General features: G+C 46.1%; 1 protein-coding gene across 6 annotated transcripts in view; it reads right to left on the bottom strand.

Annotated features, from left to right (window-relative positions):
• The window catches only part of ddx58 (DEAD (Asp-Glu-Ala-Asp) box polypeptide 58), a 78,888-nt gene that overhangs the window by 47,198 nt on the left and 9,251 nt on the right, over positions 1-22,439 (bottom strand). The window contains exons 1-4 of one of the 6 annotated variants that reach the window (XM_041186372.1): positions 9,485-9,595; positions 3,305-3,449; positions 3,079-3,210; positions 1,480-1,661 (exon numbers count right to left, since the gene is read on the bottom strand). In XM_041186372.1, coding sequence (XP_041042306.1) covers positions 1,480-1,661; positions 3,079-3,210; positions 3,305-3,329 — 339 coding nt within the window. In that variant the 5' untranslated portion in view covers positions 3,330-3,449; positions 9,485-9,595. Of the gene's footprint in view, positions 1-1,479; positions 1,662-3,078; positions 3,211-3,304; positions 3,450-9,484; positions 9,696-22,439 lie in introns of those variants that run through there. The other 5 variants (XR_005942835.1, XM_041186374.1, XM_041186371.1 and 2 more) reach the window with 5 other exon arrangements.

The raw sequence follows: 22,439 nt of genomic DNA, 5'->3' as shown, positions 1-22,439 counted from the left end.
AAACAGCACCAGGAGTAGGCCATTTGGCCCCTTGCGCCTGCTCCACTGTTCAATAAAATCATGGCTGATCTGATCGTAGCTTCGACTCCATTTTCCTGCCTGCTCCCCATTACTCTTGACTCCCCTAATCCCCAGCAGCAGATGGTTTCCATTCCAGGATGTTAAAGGAAATTGGGGAGAACATTGCCAATGCACTAAGCACCATCTTCCAAAGTTATCCCAATTTGGGAAATTGTTCCTTTCAATTGGAAAATTGTACAAGGTGCTCTGCTGTCTAAAAAGGATGAAAAAAGGAAAAGCTAAAAACAATGGAGGTCCAAAGACACTTGTGGGTCCAGGTATACAGGTCATTAAAATGCCATCAACAGATACAGTAAACAATCAAAAAAGCTGAATAGAATGTTGATTTTTTTATTTAGAGGAATATAAGGGAGTAGAAGTCATGCTTCAACTGCACAGCACTGTGGTTAGACCACACCTGGAACACTGTGAGCAGCTCTGGGTATTAATAGTATGTTAAATATATTGTTAAGATACACAGGTGAAGGACATTGTTTAATTAAGTACTTTAAGCACACATAAATAGGGGACCTTCCGCGATCGGTGGGCACTGCAAGGGCTGGGGTACACCATTGACCCCCAAAACAATATTCTAACATAGTTTGTCAAGTTTCCTTTAAGGTTTTTCTTTTTTGTTACTGTGTCCTTTTAAGGGACTGGTCCCCTAAATTGTTCAATTTATTTTGTTAATTTACCTTTTTATTCATTTGTATACTCAAAAGAGTATAAATAGGGGACAGCTGGGACACTGGGAGTGTGGGAGGAGAGCTGTGAGACTGAACAAAGTCAATAAACTTTCTTGATGAAGATAAGTTCTGTCTCTTGGTTTCAACTTTACCAACCTGCTTGGATTCTGTTAACACTGGGTTCCACACTTTAAGAAGGATATGTTGGCCTTGGAGGAAGCACAGCATAGATTTACTGATTGAGTGGTGGAATAGGTTCAAGGGCTTAAATGGTCTACTCCTGTTCCTATGTTTCTATGCTAACGTAGCAAAAAACATCCTAAGGTGTTTCATGGGATTGATTATCAAACAAAATTTGACACTGAGCCACGTAAGGAGATATTAGGACAAATGGCCCAAAAGCTAGATTTTAAGGAACATTTTAAAGAACAGAGTCAGATGGGTTCAGGGAGTTCATTCCAGGGCTTTAGGTCTAGACAGCTCAAAGCATGTTTGCCAGCGATGCTGCGATTAAAATCAAGGATGCGTCAGAATTGAAAATGCTCTTGGCAGGCTGATAAAAGAAGCGTTCAAAGAAAATGAAAAAAAATTTTAATGCCCCTCTGATTTTTCACTCAGTATTGCTCATTCTAGTTGCCAGGAGATTGCTATTAATCCCAGGAGACTCCAGGACAATCCTGGCGGGTTGGCAACCCAACTAGCTTCCCCATGTCACTCAATCCTTAAGAAATACCTGTTTAATCTCTTCACATTCCCTGATTAGGAGACACGATGACATATGAAAAATAACATCACATGGCTTTATGTTGGAAACAATTGTTTGTGAAATGCGTTCCAGTAGTGCTTTAGGCTCTTGCAGTTTCTCAATTTCAGTAAAGTCAGCAGTTTCAATGGCTTCCTTCAGACCAGTGTAACCTGCAAACAGAATGCACAGAACATTAACATGGAATATTTTATGCATCAAAGAGCCAATATGGGTTGCCAAATCTGGTTGGGTATATTGCTGGAGGTTTCATTATATGACACCCTGCCTCCAACTGCCTCCCTAGTCAAAGTATCATCTCCTGGGGGTTACCATTGATCAGCAACTGAACTGGACCAGCCATATAAAAACAGTGGCTACAAGAGCAGGTCAGAGGCTGAGAATCCTGCAGTGAGTAACTCACCTCTTGACTCCACAAAGCCTGTCCACTATTTGCAAAGCACAAGTCAGGAGTGTGATGGAACACTCCCCACTTGCCTGGATGAGTGCAGCTCCAATAACACTCAAGAAGCTTGACACCATCCAGGACAAAGCAACCCGCTTGATTGGCACCCCATCCACAAACATTCACTCCCTCCACCACCAATACACCATGCAGCAGTGTGTACCATCTACAAGATGTACTGCAGGAATTCATCAAGGCTCCTTAGACAGCACCTTCCAAACCCACGACCACTACCATCTAAAAGGACAAGGGCAGCAGACACGTGGGAACACCAACACCTGGAATTCCTCTCCAAGCCACTCACCATCCTGACTTGGAAATATAGCGCCGTTCCTTCATTTGTTGCTGGGTCAAAATCTTGGAACTCCCTCCCTAACAGCACGGTGGGTGTACCTACACCACATGGACTGCAGTGGTTCAAAAAGGCAGCTCGACACCACCTTCTCACGGGCAGTTAGGGATGGGCACATCCCCTAAATGAATAAAAAAAAAACCGTAAAATCCCCAAATCCGGCACACATCCGGTATCGAGCTTGCCGGATACAGGGTCCGGTACCTGTTATCAACAACAGCCCTCTAGGGTAGAGAATTCCAAAGATTCACAATCCTCTGAGTGAAGAAATTTCTCCTCATTCCGGTCCTAATTGGTCGACTCTTTATCCAGGTTTGCAATGGCTCAGTATCTCACCCAATGCTGCATTTATCCACCGAAAGGAAGTATCATTTAATAATCAAGCGTTTCAAGGATGAATCTCCCAATATGTTCTATTGTTCATTTAAATTCCTTAGCACTTCCTTCCAACTGGATTTGTCTCTCTGTCCATCTCACCACCCTCCACTGAAACCGTAAAGTGCAGAGGTCCAAATAATGCTGTCTCCCTAGCTAACAGAACAGCCTAGCCCAATAAATGCTGCAAACTCTCCATTCTTTGATTAGCAATAAAGCACATTGCTTGCCTTGAATTTTGAGACATTGATAAACTAATAACCAGTAAAGGTAATGGCTTATTTACCAAGAATCTTACTTAACTAAATGGTGATGATGCACTTTGGAGGTTCCTTTGATGAGAACAAACCCTATGGAGTGTATAATTGTGGCTTCCTTGCAACATTCACTCACTCACCAATTGCTCCTAGTTCATCTAAAAACGCTTGATACCATCCTTTTTCATGCAATTTAAGCAAACACTCAAGAAAGAGTTCTGCAGAACGAATGACTGACGTGTCTTCCGTTGATAGAATCTGCTGAGTATCAACTGGGGAGAAAGAACATTGCAAGTCATCAACAAAATGAAGTAATTAAGTTGCCAGCTTGAGTGCCAAACATAAAAAAGGATGAAATGTTCAGACCTGGAAGAAAAACACCAATGTACATGGGTTGCCAACTCTAGTTGGAAGTTCCATCACATGACTTCCCAGCTCTCCCATGACCTCCTGCTTCCTAACACTCCCATTGATCAACATGTCAATCTTCATGGTGCCTTCCAACACCAAACTGAAAGTGAAAGTAGACTCCATTACCCCATTGGCTGATCCTTGGCTGTCAGTCAAATATTACTTTCTCCCCTCAAAGTCCAGTATTTTTATAACTTGTAAAAGTGTTCAAGGGAATTTTACTAAAAACACAATTCTTTTCATGCCCCTTTGACTTTTCTCCTCAGTTGCTCACAGAAGTGTCCTGAAGAGATGGCTTCAATTCCTGGAGACTCCAGGACAATCCTGGAGGGTTGGCAACCCATACCAGTGCAGGAGACATTGGAACCAGTTGCGGGCAAAGGAAGGTAACATTGAAGGCAATACCTTCACCTTAACTAAAGTAACACAACTTGGGGAGGTAAAAATGACCAATGGCAGGGAGGAGGGGATTTAAACTAATATGCTGAAGTGAGGAGTATGTAAAAGAGTTCTAATGGGAGGGGCAGTTTAGCAGAACAGGGAAAGGGAAGAAATGGAAAATACAACTTAGTGTCAATGAGTGTTAAGTGGTGTGTTTTAAAAGGCGAAACAAGGGATGAGGATCATTTGTTTAATGAAAAGACTTTGAAGGAGGCAATTGAACAAAAATCCACAGGAGTTCAAATACACAAACAAAAGCAAAGTACTGCAGATGCTAGAAATCTGAAATAAAACAGAAGATGCTGGAAAACACTCAGCTAGTCAGACAGCATCGGTAGAGACAGAAACAGAATATTTTGGGTTGAAATCTTTCAACAGAACGTTTTTTAAAATAGAAATCATTCTCAGGATTTGGTCTACATTTATTGCCTATTGTGAACGTGGTGGTGAGCCTCCTTCTAGCTAAATGGGTTTAAATGACTGTTGTTTTCTGCAGGTTGAAAAAAGAAATTGCAAGTTAGCTGTTAACAACTTTGTCTACAATTGGATGATCTACAGAAATATATCATCACAAGTCTGGAGATATTCTGATCCATCATATCAGCAGAAAATGCCAGAAATACACAGGTCAGGCAGCCTCTATGGAGAAACAGAGTTAAGCATTTCAAGTTGGTGACCCTTCATCAGGATCTATACGTTAACTTTGTTTCTTTCTCCACTGATACTTCCTGAACTGATATCAAGGCAGCATTTGACCAGGTGTGGCATCAAGGAGCCCCACCGAAACTGGAGTCAATGGGAATCAGGGAAAAGCTCTCCACTGGTTGGAGTCCTACCTAACAAAAAGGGAGATGGTTGTGATTGTTGACGGTCAATCATCTTAGTCCTGGGGCGTCGCTGCAGGAGTTCCTCAGGGTAGTGTCCTAAGCCCAACCATCTTCAGCTGCTTCATCAATGACATTCCCTCCATCATAAGGTCAGAAGTGGAGATATTCACTGATGATTGCACAATGTTCAGCACCATTCACAACTTGTTAGATACTGAAGCAGTCCATGTCCATATGCAGCAAGACCTGGACAACATTCAGGCTTGGGCTGATAAGTTGCAAGCAGCATTCACAACACACAAGTACTGAATAATGACTATCTCCAATGAGAGAGAATCTAACCATCTCCCCTTGACATTCAATTGCAGTACCATTGCTGAATCCCCAACTATCAAAAAATCCTGGAGTTACCATTGACTATAAACTGAACAGGACCAGCCATATAAATACTGATGCTACAAGAGCAAGTCAGAGGCTAGGAATCCTGCGACTTGTAACTCACCTCCTACCTCCCCAACTCCTGTGCACCATCTGCAAGGCCCAAATCAGGAGTGTGATGGAATATTCTCCACTTGCCTGGATGAGTGCAGCTCCAACAACACTCAAGAAACTTGACACCATCCAAGACAAAGCCACCTGCTTGACTGGCACCACCTTAAGCATTCACTCCTTTCACCACCAACACACAGTGGCAGCAGTGTGTACCATCTGCAAGGTGCACTGCAGCAATTCATCAAGGCGTCTTTGACACTATCTTCCAAACCCGGGACCTCTATTGCCCCAAGCCACACACCATCCTGACTTGGAACTATGTCGTAGTTCCTTCACTGTCATTGGGTCAAAATCCTTGAGCTCCCTTCCCAACAGCACTGTGGATGTACCTACACAATATGGACTGCAGCGGTTCAAGAAGGTGGCTCATTGACACCTTCTCAAGGGCAATAATGAAAAAAAATGAAATGAAAAGAATGAAAAAAGTGTTTCCTACATTTTCTGCTTATATTTCAAATTTCCAGTGTTTGCAGTATTTCGCCTTCGCATTAGCTGATTGATTATCTGGTCTAACATGGAAAAACATACTGATATTAATACTGACTCAAAGCCAATGGAGTTTTCTGAAATTGTTAGAGGGGAAAGATTCATCTACACGGCAAAAATACCAGTCTGGCAGCATCATTGGAGAAAGAAACAGGGTTAACATTTCAGGTCGACGATCCTTCATCAGAACTGGGAAGTGTTAGGAATTTAACATGTTTTAAGCGAGTGCAGAGGCAGGGAAAGGGAGAGGGGAGAAAGAACAAAGGAAATTTCTGTGATAGGGTGGAAGGCAGAAGAGATTAAATGAGAAAACGGATGACGGTACAAGGCAAAAGCAGATGGTAATGGGACGAGTAAAGAAACAAAAAGAAGTCTAGAAGAGGTGTAAAACTCCTCCAGAAGAGTGGCAAAATCATCTTCAAAAGCTGAAAAAATGGCTGTGTTTGCTGGCAACACCATGCATGTGCAGTTGTAGTTGTATGCTGATGGTAGGCCCAGGTTAAAGGCCACTATTTTTGTTGGAGGCAATGTGCAGCAGGGCTCATGCGCAGGCATCACTGACTCTCCGCCGATGCTGCCAGACCTGCTGAGTTTTTCCAGGTAATTCTGTTTTTGTTTTGGATTTTCAGCATCCGCAGTTTTTTGTTTTTATCTCTATGATACATTTAGTGTTCACTGCATACATTCATATGTCGTATGGCCCGAGGGGTCTACACAATTCCCAGCCCCTTGGTGGACTATGGCAGAGAGGTCTTAGACAGCAACCTTTCTCCATTGCGCCTTTGTGGCAGCTGCCCCAAGCTTTAATGCATCTCACAGCACGTAGTCCTGGACCTTGGAACCTGCCAGTCTGCAACATTCGGTCGGAGACAACTCTTTGCACTGGAGGACCAACAAGTTTCAGGCAGACCAAAGAGCATCTTTCTCTGAGTTGATGATCCTCCAGCTGCAGCTCAAGTTTGTCTCGGTGCGTGTCCCTGGGAACAGCCCGTAGAGCACAGAGTTCGATGTCACAGCACTGCCCGGGATGAACCTCAACAAAAACGACTGCATCTCTCTCCAGACCTTCTTTGCAAAGGCACAATCCACAAGGAGGTGAACAACGGTCTCTTCCCCACCACGGCTACCTCGAGGACAACGTGCAGAGGGGGTGAGACAACTGGCATGTAGGGAGAATCTGACGGGGAGGGCTTTTCTCACCACCAGCCAAGTTACATCTTGGTGCTTGGTGGAAAGTTCTGGCGATGAGGCATTCTGTCAAATGACTTTGACAGTCTGCTCAGGGACAGGATCCACCATCTCCTTTTCCCGTAGGCCCTCTAGACTGTTACGTACCAACCAGTGCCTGATGCACTTTTGGTCAAAGGTGTTTCTCTGCATAAATTTTTCCACGAGGAACAGGTGGTACTGCACAGTTCAATTACTTGGAGCGTTCCACAGCAGTGTGGCCAGACCCATTCTTCACAACACCTGGGACAGGTAGAACCTCAGCACATAGTGACACTTGGTGTTTGCATACTGAGGGTCTACGCACAGCTTGATACAGCCACAAACAAAGGTGGCCATCAGGATGAGGGCAATGTTGGGCACGTTTTTTCCCCTTTATCTAGAGGCTTGTACACTGCATCCCTGCGAACACGATCAATTTTTGACCTCCAGATAAAGCGAAAGATGGCTTGGGTGATTGCCATCGCGCAGCAGTGAGGAATGGGCCAGATACAAGAACACCGACAGTGCCTCACACCTGATGACCAGGTTCTTACCCGCAATGGAGAGGGAGCATCGCTTTCCTTCCCACCATAGCCACTCGCTCCTTCAAGTTTCTAACGCATGCCCCGGTCCCTCCGAACCATAGCCCTAGCACCCTCAGGCCGTCCGACCTGACGATGAAGGGGACAAAGGATCGGTCAGCCCAGTTCCCAAAGAACATGGCCTCGCTCTTGCCATGATTTACCTTGGCTCCCGAGGCCAATTCGAACTGGTCGCAGATGTGGATCAGTCTGCGCACTGATAGCGGATCCGAGCACAAGACGGCGACATCGTCCATGTACAGGGAGGCTTTGACCTGAGTGCCTCCACTGCCTGGGAACATCACTCCTCTTATGCCCGATCCTTCCTGATGGACTCAGCAAAGGGTTCTATGCAACACACAAACAGGACAAGGGAGAGAGGACAGCCCTGCCTGACTCCAGATTTAATTGGAAAGCTTTCTGATTCCCACCCGTTGATTGAAACTGCGCTTCTGATGTTAGTGTACAGCAATTGGATCCAGTTGTGGATTCCCTCCCCAAACCCCATTTTGGAGAGCACATCCACCATGTAGGTGTGCGATATTCTGTCAAAGGCCTTCTCCTGATCCAGGCTGATGAGGCAGGTGTCCACAGCCCTGTCCTGTACATAGGCAATTGTATCCCTGAGTAGCGCAAGACTGTCAGAAATCTTCCTGCCGGACACAGCATAGGTCTGGTCAGGGAGGATCACCAATTCCAGAGCAGACTTGACCTGATTGGCGATGACCTTGGACAGAATCATATAGTCCACATTCAACAGTAAAGACCGAGGCTTGCTGGCTCTTCACCTCTTGGAGTTCCTCCTTGACATCGACCCTCACTGACTGCAGCCAAAGCAAGTTCTTCATGTTTTTCTGGAGTGGAGTCATTTCCCTCTGTTCCTTTCTAGCTTTCTGGATGTCTTTGAGAATGAAAAACTTCGATATTTAATGTTTCGAGTCTGTATGACTATTCTTCAGAGTTAAAGAGAAGTAAAAATGTGATGAAATTTATTTTGTTTAAAGGGGGTGGGACAGGTGAAGCTGGATAGAAGGCCAGTGATAGGTGGAGGCAAAGGAGAGATTGCCAGAGATGTAATGGACAAAAGGACAAAGAGGTGTTAATGATAGGGGTACTGGCTAAAGGAGGTGGCATTAAGGTCAGAAAGCAGAATGTGATAATAGCAGGACAAGAATAAACACTCTGGAAAGAACAACATGAAGAAGTGACAGATGGCCCTTGTTGGGGGGGGGGGGGGGGGGGGAGGGGATGGGAAAAAGATTGAAAATAGAATAAAAGATGGGGGATACAGGCATTTTTCTTCAAATAGAGGCTCTTGGGAGTCCCTACAAAAACAATTAAGTTGCCAAGGGACAAAAGCAAAACACTGCGGATGCTGGAAAGCCTCAGCAGCTCTGGCAGCATCAGAGAAATGGAGTTAACGTTTCGAGTGCAATATGACACTTCTTTGGAAATCAGGAGTTGCCAAAGAGCCTTCTGCCTGAATCTCCTCGAGGTAATCCGAAAGCACTGTCACTTACCTCTGATGATAAAACGCAGCCAAGTATTTTTTTTAGGAAAAATAAAGGCTCAGTTGTTAGGCTATGTCGCAAGGACATCATTGCCTTTAGGTTCCTATTGCAACCAAGAAACAATTCTCTGCAGAAGTTTCAAAGTAAGAAAACGCCCGCGGGCTGTAACTGTAGCCTGAAAACAGCTTCTGTGACAGATACACAAATTAAGTAAGATATTTATTTACTGAAATGGTCCAGTGGGCTGACATTTGGCACCTCTTTACATTCAGTCCCAGCATCTTATTACTACACAATTTAATTAAGGAGCAATTTTAGCCTAATTCGCTGGGTGAGCCTTATATTTTGCACCTCACCCACCCGATAATTACACTCGAGTAGAATCGGGATGGACGGTTTTAAAAATCGGGCGCTGCGGCCGACATGAATACGTCAGTTTCTGGACGGGCCGGTACTGCTTAAAATAGTATCAGAGAATAAAAAAAGATGCATCAACTAGTTTTTAAAAATCAAACGCAATAACCATACCTTGTGTAAAGAAACTTGTGAGGAATCCATGAATGTAAGTTGGACGTAGGATGTGGGTTATGTAATGTCCCCAGAGCCTCAAGTTTTGTTTGTCGGCTTCGGTCATTTTAAGTCTTTATTTTGCTTTAAAAGCAACCCCAACTGTGGTACATGCAATGTCGTACAATCCGCTTCTGCCGTCTGGCCGAGCAACACACCATCCACCTACTTAAATATGTTCCGGGACTCCGCCTACAACAGCGCAATTTCTAGGAAATCAGGTGCCAGTCATCCCAGGAGCCGCGAGGAAATAGAAACTTAACATTTATTGAATATCAGCTACACATTTATGATAGGAAGCTGCTGTAATAAACTGGTCAGTAACTCTTTCGAGTACAAACCCGTTTCCATCTGTTTCAGATAAAATTACGTTGTTTCATAGTTTGCCATCGTGAGATTTGAACGTTTGATACTCTTTTTTGAATAAACCCGTTTCCATCTGTTTCAGATGAAGTTACATTGTTTCATAGTTTGCCATTGTGAGATTTGAACGTTTGATAATCTTTTAAATCTTTTAAATTTTTCCCTTTGGCTCCCTTATGACCTGCGGAGTACTTTTCAGCGTTTCATGCATTTGGACACCCAGATCCCTCTGAACTCTTGATACTCTTTCGAGTACAAACCTGTTTCCATCTGTTTCAGATGAAGTCACATTGTTCCATAGTTTGCCATTGTGAGATTTGAACGTTTGATACTCTTTTTTTTTTGAGTAAACCTGTTTCCATCTGTTTCAGATGAAGTTACATTGTTTCATAGTTTGCCATTGTGAGATTTGAACTCTTGATCTGGGGGTTACAAACCCAGTACCATAACCACTTGGCTATTTAGGCCAAGCACTTTTGCGGGTTTCTGCGCCAGTGCAATTAGCCAGGGAGTACCCAGCACAGCTGTGTTTAGTTTTTTCTCTCTCTCACACACACACACACAATCAGTATCGGTTTCGATTTGTATCGGTTTCCATCTCCTCCTCATCCCTTTCATTTTCAGATGCAAATGTTTGCCTGTGTGTTGACCCAGTCTTTTAAATCTGCCATTATTTTTTCCCCTTCCAAATCTGCTCTTAACCCAATGAAGCTGCAAAATAAAGTCTGCTTGCTGACTCACCAGTCTAATGTATGCCCTGTCTAATTGCTTCCTTGTCCCTGCTTTTGGTGCAATAATAGAACCCTAATTTTTGCCAAATGCTGTCCATCCATCAACCCCCCCCCCCCCCTCCCCCCCGCCACCGCCGTGTCCACTGACAGACACTAATTCGCCGTCCGGCAATGCCTCAATTTTTTAAAAAGGAAAATCTCACCCTTGTTTTCAAATCTTTCCAATGGCCTCACCCTTCCCTATTTCAGAAAATCCTACAACTATCCAATCTCTGCACCTCTTATTCTGATCTCTTGAGCATCCCTGATTTTAATCGCTCCAACAATGGTGGCTGTACCTTCAGCTGCCTGGGTCCCAAGCTCTGGAATTCCCTCCCTAAATCTCTGCCCCTCCACCTCGCTTTCCTCAAGATGCTCAAAAACCGCCCTCTTTGACCAAGCTTTTGTCCATTTGTCCTGATATCTCCTTATGTGACTCAGTGTCAAAGTTTGATAATGAAAGTATGAAGTGCTTTGAGACATTTTACTACATTAAAGGCACTACATAAATGCAAAACATTCCTTGGTTTGATGTGCATCAGTGTTTCGCAGCCCCATTTGCTGACCCAACTGCCTGCTCCCCAAACCCGACTATCTCCCAGCTCACCTGTTCATTGCTGTGCAAAAAGTGCTATCCAACTCAACTGTTTATTCATGGACCCCATGCTCCCAGGCCTGCCTGCTTTCTAGCACCAAACTGCTGCTTGTCCTTTCTGCTCACTGGCCCTCCAGGGGTAGTTTATATCCCTTTGGTTCACTGGCTTGTCAGGCACATTTACTTCTCAAGACAGGAATAGTCACCACACTGCTTTGTGGCTTACCTGCCCTGCCAGGCTTACCAGGGGGTGGCTGAGTGAGACCAAGAGCTGGACCTGTTTCTGGCTGGGGGTGCAGATCAACTCCAGACCCACAGCAATGCAGTTGACTCTTAAATGCTCTCTGAAATGGCCTAGCAAGCCTCTCAATTCTCAAGGGCAATTAGGGATGGGCAATAAATGCAAACCCAACCAGCGACACCCACATCCCATAAAGGAATAACAAAAAAGCATAGACCATTCAGCCCATCACATCTGTGCCAGCACTTTGAAAGAGCTAAAAACAAAAAAACTGCGGATGCTGGAAATCCAAAACAAAAACAGAATTACCTGGAAAAACTCAGCAGGTCTGGCAGCATCGGCAGAGAAGAAAAGAGTTGACGTTTCGAGTCCTCATGACCCTTCGACAGAACTTGAGTTCGAGTCCAGGAAAGAGCTGAAATATAAGCTGGTTTAAGGTGTGTGTGTGGGGGGCGGAGAGATAGAGAGACAGAGAGGTGGAGGGGGTTGGTGTGGTTGTAGCGACAAACAAGCAGTGATAGAAGCAGATCATCAAAAGATGTCAACAACAATAGTACAATAGAACACATAGGTGTTAAAGTTAAAGTTGGTGATATTATCTAAACGAATGTGCTAATTAAGAATGGATGGTAGGGCACTGAAGGTATAGTTCTAGTGGGTTTTTTTTTATTTTATATAATGGAAATAGGTGGGAAAAGGAAAATCTTTATAATTTATTGGGAAAAAAAAAAGAAGGGGGAAACAGAAAGGGGGTGGGGATGGGGGAGGGGACTCACGACCTAAAGTTGTTGAATTCAATATTCAGTCCGGAAGGCTGTAAAGTCCCTAGTCGGAAGATGAGGTGTTGTTCCTCCAGTTTGCGTTGGGCTTCACTGGAACAATGCAGCAAGCCAAGGACAGACATGTGGGCAAGAGAGCAGGGTGGAGTGTTAAAATGGCAAGCGACAGGGAGGTTTGGGTCATTCTTGCGGACAGACCGCAGGTGTTCTGCAAAGCGGTCGCCCAGTTTACGTTTGGTCTCTCCAATGTAGAGGAGACCACATTGGGAGCAACGAATGCAGTAGACTAAGTTGGGGGAAATGCAAGTGAAATGCTGCTTCACTTGAAAGGAGTGTTTGGGTCCTTGGACGGTGAGGAGAGAGGAAGTGAAGGGGCAGGTGTTGCATCTTTTGCGTGGGCAAGGGGTTGTGCCATAGGAGGGGGTTGAGGAGTAGGGGGTGATGGAGGAGTGGACCAGGGTGTCCCGGAGGGAGCGATCCCTACGGAATGCCGATAAGGGGGGTGAAGGGAAGATGTGTTTGGTAGTGGCATCATGCTGGAGTTGGCGGAAATGGCGGAGGATGATCCTTTGAATGCGGAGGCTGGTGGGGTGATAAGTGAGGACAAGGGGGACCCTATCATGTTTCTGGGAGGGAGGAGAAGGAGTGAGGGCGGATGCGCGGGAGATGGGCCGGACACGGTTGAGGGCCCTGTCAACGACCGTGGGTGGAAAACCTCGGTTAAGGAAGAAGGAGGACATGTCAGAGGAACTGTTTTTGAATGTAGCATCATCGGAACAGATGCGACGGAGGCGAAGGAACTGAGAGAATGGGATGGAGTCCTTACAGGAAGTGGGGTGTGAGGAGCTGTAGTCGAGATAGCTGTGGGTGTCGGTGGGTTTGTAATGGATATTGGTGGACAGTCTATCACCAGAGATTGAGACAGAGAGGTCAAGGAAGGGAAGGGAAGTGTCAGAGATGGACCACGTGAAAATGATGGAGGGGTGGAGATTGGAAGCAAAATTAATAAATTTTTCCAAGTCCTGACGAGAGCATGAAGCAGCACCGAAATAATCATCGATGTACCGGAGAAAGAGTTGTGGAAGGGGGCCGGAGTAGGACTGCAACAAGGAATGTTCCACATACCCCATAAAGAGACAGGCATAGCTGGGGCCCATGCGGGTACCCATAGCCACACCTTTTATTTGGAGGAAGTGAGAGGAGTTGAAGGAGAAATTGTTCAGCGTGAGAACAAGTTCAGCCAGACGGAGGAGAGTAGTGGTGGATGGGGATTGTTCGGGCCTCTGTTCGAGGAAGAAGCTAAGGGCCCTCAGACCATCCTGGTGGGGGATGGAGGTGTAGAGGGATTGGACGTCCATGGTGAAGAGGAAGCGGTAGGGGCCAGGGAACTGGAAATTGTTGATGTGACGTAAGGTGTCAGAGGAATCACGGATGTAGGTGGGAAGGGACTGGACAAGGGGAGAGAGAAGGGAGTCAAGATAACGAGAAATGAGTTCTGTGGGGCAGGAGCAAGCTGAGACGATCGGTCTACCGGGGCAGTTCTGTTTGTGGATTTTGGGTAGGAGATAGAAGCGGGCCGTCCGAGGTTGGGCAACTATCAGGTTGGAAGCTGTGGGAGGGAGATCCCCAGAGGAGATGAGGTCAGTGACAGTCCTGGAAACAATGGCTTGATGTTCAGTGGTGGGGTCATGGTCCAGGAAGAGGTAGGAGGAAGTGTCTGCGAGTTGACGCTCAGCCTCCGCGTGGTAGAGGTCAGTGCGCCAGACAACAACAGCACCACCCTTGTCAGCGGGTTTGATGACAATGTCAGGGTTGGACCTGAGAGAATGGAGTGCAGTAAGTTCAGAGAGAGACAGGTTAGAATGGGTGAGAGGAGCAGAGAAATTGAGACGACTAATGTCGCGCCGACAGTTCTCAATGAAAAGATCGAGAGAAGGTAAGAATCCAGAGGGAGGGGTCCAGGTGGAGGGAGAATATTGAAGGTGGGTAAAAGGATCCGTTGAACTGGGAGAGGACTCCTGCCCAAAGAAGTGAGCCCGGAGACGAAGACGGCGGAAGAAGAGTTCAGTATCATGCCGAGCCCGAAATTCATTGAGGTGAGGGCGTAAGGGTATGAAACTAAGTCCTTTGCTGTCTCTGTCTCCGACTTACCCCACATGGATTTCAACTGAAATTCCACCCCTCATGTTTCGAACCCACCCAGGATTACAGGTATCTCCGGGACATAAAACGTTTCTCGGACTGCTGTTCCCGTCACATTCTGAAATCCACTCTCAGTGCCATGCGCCGCCATATGAACACACTCGACCTCTCCCTCCAGCAGCACCGCCGTACCCTTTTTCAAAGCTGCGCGTGCCCCCAGTTTCATTTTATCCTTCGGCTCATCCGACGCCTCAACAAGAAACTTTTTCTCTTTCTCTCAAGTGCTAAGGAACGCAAGCTCCAACAACTCATCGACACCAACACCCAACTAGGACCCTCCACCCCTGCCTGTCCCTCCGTCCCCACCCCATCTTCCAATCCCAACCCCAGCCGTGTATTCACTATACCCCTGACCTTCCCCTCTCCGATGCTGAACGTTCAGTGCTCAGCAAAGGACTTAGTTTCATACCCTTACGCCCTCACCTCAATGAATTTCGGGCTCGGCATGATACTGAACTCTTCTTCCGCCGTCTTCGTCTCCGGGCTCACTTCTTTGGGCAGGAGTCCTCTCCCAGTTCAACGGATCCTTTTACCCATCTTCAATATTCTCCCTCCACCTGGACCCCTCCCTCTGGATTCTTACCTTCTCTCGATCTTTTCATTGAGAACTGTCGGCGCGACATTAGTCGTCTCAATTTCTCTGCTCCTCTCACCCATTCTAACCTGTATCTCTCTGAACTTACTGCACTCCATTCTCTCAGGTCCAACCCTGACATTGTCATCAAACCCGCTGACAAGGGTGGTACTGTTGTTGTCTGGCGCACTGACCTCTACCACGCGGAGGCTGAGCGTCAACTCGCAGACACTTCCTCCTACCTCTCCCTGGACCATGACCCCACCACTGAACATCAAGCCATTGTTTCCAGGACTGTCACTGACCTCATCTCCTCTGGGGATCTCCCTCCCACAGCTTCCAACCTGATAGTTGCCCAACCTCGGACGGCCCGCTTCTATCTCCTACCCAAAATCCACAAACAGAACTGCCCCGGTAGACCGATCGTCTCAGCTTGCTCCTGCCCCACAGAACTCATTTCTCGTTATCTTGACTCCCTTCTCTCTCCCCTTGTCCAGTCCCTTCCCACCTACATCCGTGATTCCTCTGACACCTTACGTCACATCAACAATTTCCAGTTCCCTGGCCCCTACCGCTTCCTCTTCACCATGGACGTCCAATCCCTCTACACCTCCATCCCCCACCAGGATGGTCTGAGGGCCCTTAGCTTCTTCCTCGAACAGAGGCCCGAACAATCCCCATCCACCACTACTCTCCTCCGTCTGGCTGAACTTGTTCTCACGCTGAACAATTTCTCCTTCAACTCCTCTCACTTCCTCCAAATAAAAGGTGTGGCTATGGGTACCCGCATGGGCCCCAGCTATGCCTGTCTCTTTATGGGGTATGTGGAACATTCCTTGTTGCAGTCCTACTCCGGCCCCCTTCCACAACTCTTTCTCCGGTACATCGATGATTATTTCGGTGCTGCTTCATGCTCTCGTCAGGACTTGGAAAAATTTATTAATTTTGCTTCCAATCTCCACCCCTCCATCATTTTCACGTGGTCCATCTCTGACACTTCCCTTCCCTTCCTTGACCTCTCTGTCTCAATCTCTGGTGATAGACTGTCCACCAATATCCATTACAAACCCACCGACACCCACAGCTATCTCGACTACAGCTCCTCACACCCCACTTCCTGTAAGGACTCCATCCCATTCTCTCAGTTCCTTCGCCTCCGTCGCATCTGTTCCGATGATGCTACATTCAAACACAGTTCCTCTGACATGTCCTCCTTCTTCCTTAACCGAGGTTTTCCACCCACGGTCGTTGACAGGACCCTCAACCGTGTCCGGCCCATCTCCCGCGCATCCGCCCTCACTCCTTCTCCTCCCTCCCAGAAACATGATAGGGTCCCCCTTGTCCTCACTTATCACCCCACCAGCCTCCGCATTCAAAGGATCATCCTCCGCCATTTCCGCCAACTCCAGCATGATGCCACTACCAAACACATCTTCCCTTCACCCCCCTTATCGGCATTCCGTAGGGATCGCTCCCTCCGGGACACCCTGGTCCACTCCTCCATCACCCCCTACTCCTCAACCCCCTCCTATGGCACAACCCCTTGCCCACGCAAAAGATGCAACACCTGCCCCTTCACTTCCTCTCTCCTCACCGTCCAAGGACCCAAACACTCCTTTCAAGTGAAGCAGCATTTCACTTGCATTTCCCCCAACTTAGTCTACTGCATTCGTTGCTCCCAATGTGGTCTCCTCTACATTGGAGAGACCAAACGTAAACTGGGCGACCGCTTTGCAGAACACCTGCGGTCTGTCCGCAAGAATGACCCAAACCTCCCTGTCGCTTGCCATTTTAACACTCCACCCTGCTCTCTTGCCCACATGTCTGTCCTTGGCTTGCTGCATTGTTCCAGTGAAGCCCAACGCAAACTGGAGGAACAACACCTCATCTTCCGACTAGGGACTTTACAGCCTTCCGGACTGAATATTGAATTCAACAACTTTAGGTCGTGAGTCCCCTCCCCCATCCCCACCCCCTTTCTGTTTCCCCCTTCTTTTTTTTTTCCCAATAAATTATAAAGATTTTCCTTTTCCCACCTATTTCCATTATATAAAATAAAAAAAAAAACCCACTAGAGCTATACCTTGAGTGCCCTACCATCCATTCTTAATTAGCACATTCGTTTAGATAATATCACCAACTTTAACTTTAACACCTATGTGTTCTATTGTACTATTGTTGTTGACATCTTTTGATGATCTGCTTCTATCACTGCTTGTTTGTCCCTACAACCACACCAACCCCCTCCACCTCTCTGTCTCTCTATCTCTCCGCCCCCCACACACACACCTTAAACCAGCTTATATTTCAGCTCTTTCCTGGACTCAAACTCAAGTTCTGTCGAAGGGTCATGAGGACTCGAAACGTCAACTTTGAAAGAGCTATCCAGTTAATCTCACTTTCTCTGCTCTTTCCCCATAACCCTGCTACTTCCTCCCTTTCTAGTAATTATCCAGTTTCCTGTTTAATGATACGATAGAATTTGCTTCCACCACCTTTTCAGGCAATGTATTCTAGATCAACAATGACAACCATTATTTATATAGCACCTTTAATGTGATAAATTGCAACTAAAAGGGCTGTAGGAGATTACAGAGATATAGAGGAGCTAGGCCATGGAGAGATCTGAAAACAAAGATGAGAATTTTAAAATCAAGGTGTTGCTTGACTGAGAGCCAATGTAGGTCAGTGAACACAGGGGTGATGGATGAATGGGGCTTGGCACAGTAAGAAGGTGGGCAGCAGAGTTTAGGATGACCTCACGTTTACGGAGAGTGGAATGTGGGGGGCACCCAGCCAGGAGTTGGAATGGTCGAGTCCAGAGGTAACAAAGGAAGGGCTGAGGGGTTCAGAAGCAGATGAGTTGAGGCAAGGATGGAATCAGGCAATGTCAGGGAGATGGAAATAAGCAATCTTAGTAGTGGCAAGGATGTGTGTTGGAAGCTCATCCTGGGATCAAATATGACACCAAAATTGTAAAGAGTCTGATTCAGCCTAAGGGAGTTGCCCGGGAGAGGGCAGAGTCCACAGCTGGGAAGAGTTTGTACAGCAGATTGAAGATAACGGCTTCAGTCTTCCCTAAATTTAATTGGAGAAAGGTTCTGCTTATCCAGCCCTGGATGACAAACAAGCAGTCTGCTAACTTAGAACCAGTGCAACAGATGGGAGAGGTTATGGTGAGGTGCTGGAGTCAGCTGCTGTCAGTGTACAGGTGAAGATTTCTGCTGCAAATGTTGTTGCCAAGGGGCAGCATGTAAATGAGAAACAGGAATTTGCATTGTTGTGTACAGTTACATATGTAGAGTGATCATTGCATGATGACCCAAGCTGCTGCAACATGTTCTAAGTTGCAGGATATTTGACTATTGCTATCTCAGTATATTTCCAGATCATTCTGCATCTCAGGAACCTCAGCATCAGTCGTGGAAAATTTCTGCAATATTATAACTCTCTATTTGTTGCCTGTTGTAATGCAATCGATACAAATAGATCATTAGCCACAACCTGTGTATTTAGTGACAAGTTCAACAAACTTCAACGCCTTTGTTACTGATCTGTAATCAAACTGGAAATAATTTTCCTTCTAACACTTGATTAAATATTTCCATTTAATCTTGAAATATTTTGGGTGAATTTTCAGGTTAATGAAGGCAATCTGTCAAACACTTTCAGCTTGCAGTTTTGCACAGCTGGACTTGGGAGAAACCTTTATACCCTGCCTTGTCAAGATGTCTTATTCCAAATTCTATCACACTAGTTGAATTAATAGAAACACAAAAGTTTACAGCACAAAAGGAGGCTTTTTGATTCATCACATCCATGCTGGTTGTTTGTGAAACCAGTGCAAAACTGACTCCACTGTTCTCTCCTTGAATCTTCCTCTGCTTCAAATACTTATTCAGTTTTCCCTTAGAACAGTCAATGGAGTTTACCTCAGCCTGTGGCAAAGCATTGCAGTCTCATCAGAAATAGGAACAGGAGTAGGCCATATGGTCCCTCAAGCCTGCTCTGCCATTCAATGAGATCATGGCTGATCTTTGGCCTCAATAATACTTTACAGCCTGATCTCAATATCCTTAAATAGCCTTAGAATTCAATAATCTATTTATCTCAGGCTTGAATATACTCAATGACTGAGCATCCACAGCTTTCTGGGGTAAAGTGTTTCAAAGATTCACAATTGTGAGTGGAAAAGTTCTTCTTCATCTCAGTCCTAAATGGCCAAACTCTTTAACCTGAGACTATTCAGTTCAGACTCTTCAGTACCTAGTACCTACCTGTCCAGCCTTCAACAGCCTTCTGCATAAAGACATTTCTTCTCACTCACTTTGTGGCAATTTTATATTGATAACATTGTCACCAATTCCCAAACCAGCATCAAATAGTCTTCCCTATTCACTATCAAAGCTCTTCTAATTGCCAACACAAATGGATAGGATAAAAGTAGTCTCTGTTGGCTGTAAGGAGTGGTGACAAGTATGTATACTGCTTACTATATATGGATTTATTTTGGGTAAGGGCTGGAGATGTCTTGTAAGCTCATTCATACAACAAGTTTATGGGGGAAAGGTTCATTTCATATAAAAAATGCAATATAAATTAATGAGGATTCAGCATAGCATGTGATGGGGATTATATACTAATGTATATTGTGTATAATTGAATATATGCCATTTAATCTTCCTCCATCCATAGCTCCATCGAAAGTAAAAATGGCTATATTCATTATATGGAGGCAAACCTTTGATTAGTTTTTCTAACTAAGGAAGTTACTTTTTAAATAGTCGCTTATTCCTACAAATCTTGAGTATTGCTGAAAAAAGAGAGACATGCTGTCTCATCAGGATAGAATTGCAAGAATACCAAATTTCAAAGGGAACAACAAATCTATACTGCACGAGAAAAGGGTGCTGATTGGTTGTGAAGTGGATTTCTGATTGGTAGATTCTGTCCTAATGCGTGCAAGATGAAGAGCTTTGACAGCGTGTCCTTCTTTTCAGCAATACTCAAGTGACTTTTTTTTCTTTCACGGGATGTGAGTGTCCCTAACATGGCAGGTATTTGTTGCCCATCCCTAATTCCCTTTGTGGTGATCTGTCATGATCTGATTGAATGGTGCAACTGATTCAAGGGGCTGAATGGTCTCTTGTTCCTCTATTTCAATCCTAAACTTCACCCAACAATTGGAAAATTTTGGCTCCTAGAACAAGCTCCAAAATATCTTTCCATCGTTTGTGGATTCAACTGATTTTAGTTTTTCATGAGATCCACTGGGAAAACAACAATTTGTTCTGGTACATCCAAACATGTGATTTTATTAGGCAAGGCTAATGAGGGTTACTAAACCAAAGCAGGTGAATGGAGGTAAGCTATTGATCTGCCATGCTCTGATTAAATGGTGGAACAGGCTCAATGGGCCGAGTGACATACTTCTATTCCTGGGGCATTATAGTCAACTCTACAATGAAAGAAAAAAGCTGAGACCATGGGCAGAATTTTTCGCTCGGCAGGCAGGCGCACGCCCAACCCTCTCAAGCGTGAGATGACGCGCGTTGACAATGTCAAGGCGCATTCTCACAATATTTCGCTAGGCATGCACACTAGGGAGACGGGGGTGTGCCTGCCATTAATTAAGAGGCCAGTTAAGACCCTTGACACACCAATTGTCTCTGAGTTTACATAGCCCATGCGAATTTTCAGCCGTTGCAAGGGCAAAGCGGGCAGGCGGGCAGGCCACGGTTTGCAAAAGCTCATCCATGGGCAGGATAAAAAGGGTCAGCAGCATTGTCAATGTGAGTTGTGAGGACTTTCGGAGTTAGTGTGCCGCTGGTTGATTTTGTGAACTGGACAGTTTCATCTCGCTTCAGAGCTGCATTCTGAGCATTTCTAAGCTTCATTTCAGGACTCATTGGTGTCTTCCAGGCCCCTGGAAGATTCAGGCCGTGTGGGCCCTTCCAGGTATCAGACAGCCTTCCATAGCCCTGTTAATGGGGACTGTGGTCGCTGCTGGTGGCACCTACTCTGAGGAAGAGAGGGGCAGAAGGAGGAGGAGGCCAGGTGTCCCAACGCAGCTTCCAGGAGAACTACCTGTGGGGGGAGAGATGCTGGAACAAGGGGGTCAGGGCCAGCTGGCTGTCCAAGGCAGAAGGGGCCAGAGAAGACGGCACTATCCCAATGTCAGGGTTTACAGGTGGCGATGAAGCTACCTCAATATGTCCGAGGTGCAATGCCAAAGGATACTTCATCACTCAAGGGAGATAGTGACCCTCTATTTGTTAGATTATTGGGCCTGAGATCAGCTAAGACTGTGTGGGTGGAGACCCCATGCCAGTGGCTCTGAAGGTCACAGTGGCGCTCAACTTCTATGCCTCTGGCTCTTTCCAGGACTCAGTGGGGGATCTGTGTGGAGTCTCCCAATCAGCTGTCCATTGTTGCGTCAAGCTGGTGACAGAAGCTCTGTTCAGGCATTTTTTGACTTTCATTCATTACTGTATGGACGGGGGCAGCCAGGCCAAGCGAGCCATAGGCTTTGCAGCGATTGCTGGGTTCCCCCATGTCCAGGGTGCCGTCGACTGCACACGTGGTCATCAAGGTGCTAGCGGGTGCCTTTGTCAACAGGAAGAGATTCCACTCCATGAATGTGCAGATAATGTGAGATCACAAAATGCAGATTCAGTAAGTCTGTGCAAGGTACCCTGGCAGCTCCCATGACATCTACATCCTGAGACACCCCTAGGTGCCAAGGCTCTTCAGTGCCAATAGCACAAAATAAAATCTCATTTAATTGTGCATGTGAAACATAGCTGAAATGAACATAAACCGGTGTACTTAATCACACCACTTAAAAAGTAAAAACAAAATGGGGGAACAAAATATCACCCATGACAAGGCCATCTTTGCTTGAGGTGCTTTACATGTACGTTTGTAAGTGTGATGTCTAGGTGCTCCCCACTCACTGGCACCGGCATTAGAGATAGCTTGCTGACTCTGCTGTCATGTTGGCCTTGATGACTTTGGCGGTTGTCCTCTGGCCCGTGGAGCCTGTGAAGGCCCTGCCAGGGAGAGAGCGGCCAGTGCCATGGCTGGCATCTCCCCAGTCACTGTAGCCTCATCAGATATCACGGTCACTGGCAGAGGGACAGAGGAGCTGCTGGTGTCATCTGGAGCACCCTGAGAGGAGCCCACAGAGACGACAGGCAGCTCATGTGCCAACGTGAGGTCGCTCTGGACCTCCCTGCTTACCATTGATGGATGGGCATCTAGCTGGGATACTAGGTGCCCAATCCATCTCCCACACTGACACTGACCAGCTTTGCCGGTGTCAGGGTTTGCAGGTCCGAGTGCATCCCCAGGGACCCCTGATTGAGTCCTTGGAGTAGCCCCTCCATGAGA

Source organism: Carcharodon carcharias, chromosome 4 (assembly GCF_017639515.1).
Source record: "Carcharodon carcharias isolate sCarCar2 chromosome 4, sCarCar2.pri, whole genome shotgun sequence".
Lineage (NCBI taxonomy): Eukaryota > Metazoa > Chordata > Chondrichthyes > Lamniformes > Lamnidae > Carcharodon > Carcharodon carcharias.
The sequence above is the reverse complement of the archived record's forward strand: the minus strand, read 5'-3'. Positions and strand labels throughout refer to the sequence as shown.